Raw genomic sequence first — 5,000 nt, 5'->3', positions numbered from 1 at the left:
GGCCAAAACACTTTCTGGAGGAATGAAGAGGAAGTTATCTGTTGGAATTGCCCTTTGTGCGGGAAGCAATGTGATCTTTTTGGATGAGCCAACCTCAGGCATGGATCCAGGAGCTCGGAGGATCATCTGGGACCTCTTGCAGCAGGAGCGACCTGGCCGTACCATCCTCCTGACTACACACTTCATGGAAGAGGCTGACCTCCTAGGTGACAGAATTGCCATTATGGCTAATGGAGTTGTGCAATGCTGTGGGTCATCCCTGTTCTTGAAGAAGAAATATGGTGAGAGACAAGGTTCATTTGGTGATGTCTTTAGTCATTAAGGGGAATGAAAAAGAAATTTTGATTAATATTATTTTTCATGATTTTACTTTTGTTATTACTGATATTAGTATTTTTGTTTGAACCATAATTGTTGTAGCTTTTATTACTAGTATTAGTATTAAGGTGATTATTTATATTATTATTTTATTATATTATTATTGCTTTGTTATTAATGCTGGTATTATCATTATTGAAATTACTATTGTTGTCATTATTATTATTGCTTTGTTATTAATGCTGTTATTATTTTTTTTTGTTATGTTGGTTATTATCATTATTGTTGGTATTATTATTATTATTATTATTTTTATTGTAATTATTATCATTGTTATTTGTATGATGATTATTATTATTATTATTAGATATTTCTTTGGTATTAATTCCAGTTGATAGATTTTTCATTTGATGCATTTTGCCCTATCTTCTAGTTTGCTTCAATTCTTAACTCTTTGTGGTAGTGTTATGTTATATCAGTATATTTGTCATACTATTTGTCATTATTGTAATGTAATGTGTTGATGATTCTAAACATTATTATTGGTCTTTGAATGTGTGATTTGCTAGTTATATTAATTATAAGGATTTGATGACTTTGTTATTACTAATGAAACTTTTTGCATGTACTTTTTATAGGTGCTGGTTATCGTCTAATCATTGTTAAAGAAAAAGGCTGTAAGGTAGATGCTATCACGACTGTCCTTCAAAGTCACATACCCGATGCAGAACTTGACCAGAATGTTGGGGCTGAGCTCTCTTATGTTCTTCCCAATGCAGATGTAGCCAAATTTGAAGCTTTGTTCTTGCAGCTGGAAAACAGTCGAAAACAGTTACAAATATCCAGTTATGGAGCCTCCCAGACCACAATGGATGAAGTATTTTTAAGGTTAGTGAAAAAGAGGTGATACTTAATAAAAGTAAATTGTATTTGTAATCTTAGATTTTGAAAACACTTTGAGAGTAAGATATCACTATTGTAAGATTGTAAATTTATATCATTGACAGAGTTGGGGAGTCTGTCAATGTGGAAGATGTAAATGACATACCAAAACCAGCATTTATAAAAGCTAAGAAACACAAAGCAAGTTCTTTGATGCTTGACCAAGAAAATGGACTTCTGCTTCAGCATAGTGACAATTCTGTGGAGCAAATTGATTTAGACCCTGAGCAGAGTTATGAAGGTAAATGAATTGTACTATTTCTTGTTCATTAGAGTTGATCACAATATATCTGTTGTCACCATGTCATAATGTAAGTACAACTAATGATTTATATCTTTATTTTTTTTGTACAATTGATGTTTAGAACTTCACAATAGTCACTTAGACTTGCATAAATGTATTATGATTTATTAAGTAAGCATGGTTTTGTAGCATGAATCAGTGTCAGATTAATTTCATCTATTAGTTTGTACAGGATATTGAGACATTTATAAAGCAAACATTATAAAGTATTTTTTTTTCATAAGAGAGTTTTTGATAACTTTTCCTCTCTTTGTCTTGACATGCATTTTGCTGTTCCATATTGTTATATATAGAACAAATATTTTCACAGTTTTACCAATTTGATTAAGATATATCTATGTTTGCAAATGTTTTGGCCACACCATTTTCATTAGAATATTATTATCAGTGCCCAGCTTCATATATCACTGTTTTGATATGTATCTCACTTATCCTGTTGTGCTTCCTCCCTGTTCCAATACAGATTTAGTGTTGGCAACTTTTTATTTTGATTTTGGATCTTGCTGTTTTTAGAGGACTTTGTGTTGGTTTTATATTTTTTATAGAATTTATTTTAGGATTTAGAATTATATATTTTGTCTAGAAGTATTTTATTGTTATTGGTATGATGATCATGATCAGGATTATTATTGCTATTATTATTATTATTATCATTATTATTATTATTATTATTATTATTATTTTTTATTATTATTATTATGTTATTACTTTTATTGTTATTATTATTATTATTATTATTATTATTATTATTATTATTATTATTATCATTATCATCATTATTATTATTATTGTTATTATTATTATTATTATTATTATTATTATTATTATTATTATCACCATTATCATTACCATTATTACCTCTACCAAAGAGGTTATGTTTTTGAAACCATTGGTTGAGTGTTTTTTGTTTGTTTTTGTTTGTTAGTTCAATGGATGTATAACTTAAAAACCTGTGAACAGAGTCTTATGAAATTTTAATCTGAGGTGTGTCTTAGCCTAACTTAGATGCCATTAAATTTTGGATAATGATCTGTATCCAGGATTTTTTTGAATGATTGCATCAGTCTCCCATATTTCCTTGGCAATAGGAGTAACTATCATTATTACCATTTCCTTTATTATCTCTGCCAAGGAGGTTATGTTTTTGGATGTCACCAGTGTATTTGAGAAAGACGTGATTTTATTGGATCAGTGGCCCTAGCGGAGATGTACACCATCATTGTTGTTATAAATGATTATTATTATTATTAGCAGTAGTACTAGTAGAATTAGTATTGTTAATATTAATGACATTTATTATGATAATGATATTATTATTATTATTATTTTTATTGTTATTATTATTATTATTATTATTATTATTATTATTATTATTATTATGCGTAGTAGTAGTAGTAGAAGTATCATTATTATTGTTATTTTCTCTGTCAAGGAATTTTTTTTTGGGTAGTGTTGGTTAGTTTGTTAGTTGGTTGGTTTGCAGGATAACTCAAAAAGTTATCAATAGATTTTTATGAAATATTTACCAGAAGTGTGTCTCAGCCAAATTATTGTTTTAAATTATTATTATTATTATTAGCAGTAGTATTAGTAGAATTAGTATTGTTAATATTAATGACATTTATTATGATAATGATATTATTATTATTATTATTATTATTATTATTGTTGTTATTGTTATTATTATTATTATTATTATTATTATTATTATTATTATTATTATTATTATTATGAGTAGTAGTAGTAGAAGTATCATTATTATTGTTATTTTTCTCTGTCAAGGACATTTTTTTTTTGGGTAGTGTTGGTTAGTTTGTTAGTTGGTTGGTTTGCAGGATAACTCAAAAAGTTATCTATAGATTTTTATGAAATATTTACCAGAAGTGTGTCTTAGCCAAATAGGGATGCCATTATTTATGGTGGTGATCCAGATCATGATTGGGATCCAGGAATTTTTTAAACAATTGCAACAGTTACTCCTATTGCCTTTGGTATGCGCTCTCTTAGTGCTTCTAGCAGGATAACTCAGAGTTATGAACAGATTTTAGCACTCTCTGAGTGCTTCTACTTGTAATTGTTACTGTTATTTTTTTAATATCAATAGCATTACTGTTATCATCATCCTTATTGTTATTATAAGTATTATTATTATTATTATGATGATGATCGTCATTATCATTACTATTATTATTGTTATTATTTGTAGTAGTATTTGAATTAATATTATTAATATCAATGAATATAATAATGATATTAAATAATAATGATATTATTATTGTTATTATTTGTAGTAGTATTTGAATTAATATTATTATCAATAGCATTACTGTTATCATCATCCTTATTATTATTTTAAGTATTATTATTATCATTATTATTATTATAAGTATTATTATTATTATGATGATCATCATCATCATTATCATTACTATTATTATTGTTATTATTTGTAGTAGTATTTGAATTAATATTATTAATATCAATGAAAATAATGATATTATTATTGTTATTATTTGTAGTAGTATTTGAATTAATATTGTTAATATCAATGAAAATAATAATGATATTATTATTAAAAGTAATAATAGTAGTAGTAGTATCATTATTATTGTTATCATAATTGTTATTGGTATTGTTATTTTTTCAATATCAATATTATTACTGTTATCATGATAGTGAAAAATAAAAATAGAAATTATTATAATGATGATGATGATAATTATCATCGTTATAATATTACTAATATAATTATTTTTAATATCATAATTTTGATATCATAATTGTTGCTATTATCATCATTATTATTATTACTATTATTATTACTATAACTATTACTATTACTCTTATTTTTATCATCATTTTTATTGTTGATATTATTTGTATTACTTCAGACACAGTGGTAATATAATTTGTGTCCTTCATTTCTGGATAAGTAGCTGAAGAAGTGAGTGATGAAGAATTATCCCATCTTATCCATGGCCAAGGAAATAGTTTTTGTGAATGGTGGTGAACTGCAACTGTGTAATGAGTCTATCATCAAGACAACCAATCAGGAAATTAATATTGCTTTCCAATTTTATAATAAACTTTGGTATATTTCATAACAATTTCTTCAAATTATTGTAACTGGTATATTTCTGAATAATTTCTTTAAATTATTATAATGGTAATGATTATGATAACAATGATGATCATAATGATAATGATAATACCAATTAATATTATTATTGTTGTGGTTGTCATTGTTTTTTGTTATTGATGATTATTATTTTTTTTACATTGCTTTTGTTCAAGTACACCATTACAAATTAATCTCTGAAATAATCCTTGTATTTTTTTTTTGTATCTTTTTTTTGTATTTTTTTCTTTGTTGATTTTTACTATTTTCATCATGAAAATCTTTTATACATTGATAGTTTCAAAGCACTGCTTGAGT

The 5,000-nt window shown here is 25.7% G+C and overlaps 1 protein-coding gene across 1 annotated transcript in view; it reads left to right on the top strand.

Moving 5' to 3' along the window:
- Nucleotides 1–5,000, top strand: part of LOC113800430 (phospholipid-transporting ATPase ABCA3) — a gene marked incomplete at both ends in the record, with an annotated part of 82,587 nt that overhangs the window by 77,298 nt on the left and 289 nt on the right. The window contains 3 exon segments of the mRNA XM_070131360.1: nucleotides 2–281; nucleotides 957–1,206; nucleotides 1,326–1,501. Coding sequence (XP_069987461.1) covers nucleotides 2–281; nucleotides 957–1,206; nucleotides 1,326–1,501 — 706 coding nt within the window.

The sequence above is a fragment of the Penaeus vannamei genome, chromosome 16 (genome assembly GCF_042767895.1).
Source record: "Penaeus vannamei isolate JL-2024 chromosome 16, ASM4276789v1, whole genome shotgun sequence".
Lineage (NCBI taxonomy): Eukaryota > Metazoa > Arthropoda > Malacostraca > Decapoda > Penaeidae > Penaeus > Penaeus vannamei.
The sequence above is the reverse complement of the archived record's forward strand: the minus strand, read 5'-3'. Positions and strand labels throughout refer to the sequence as shown.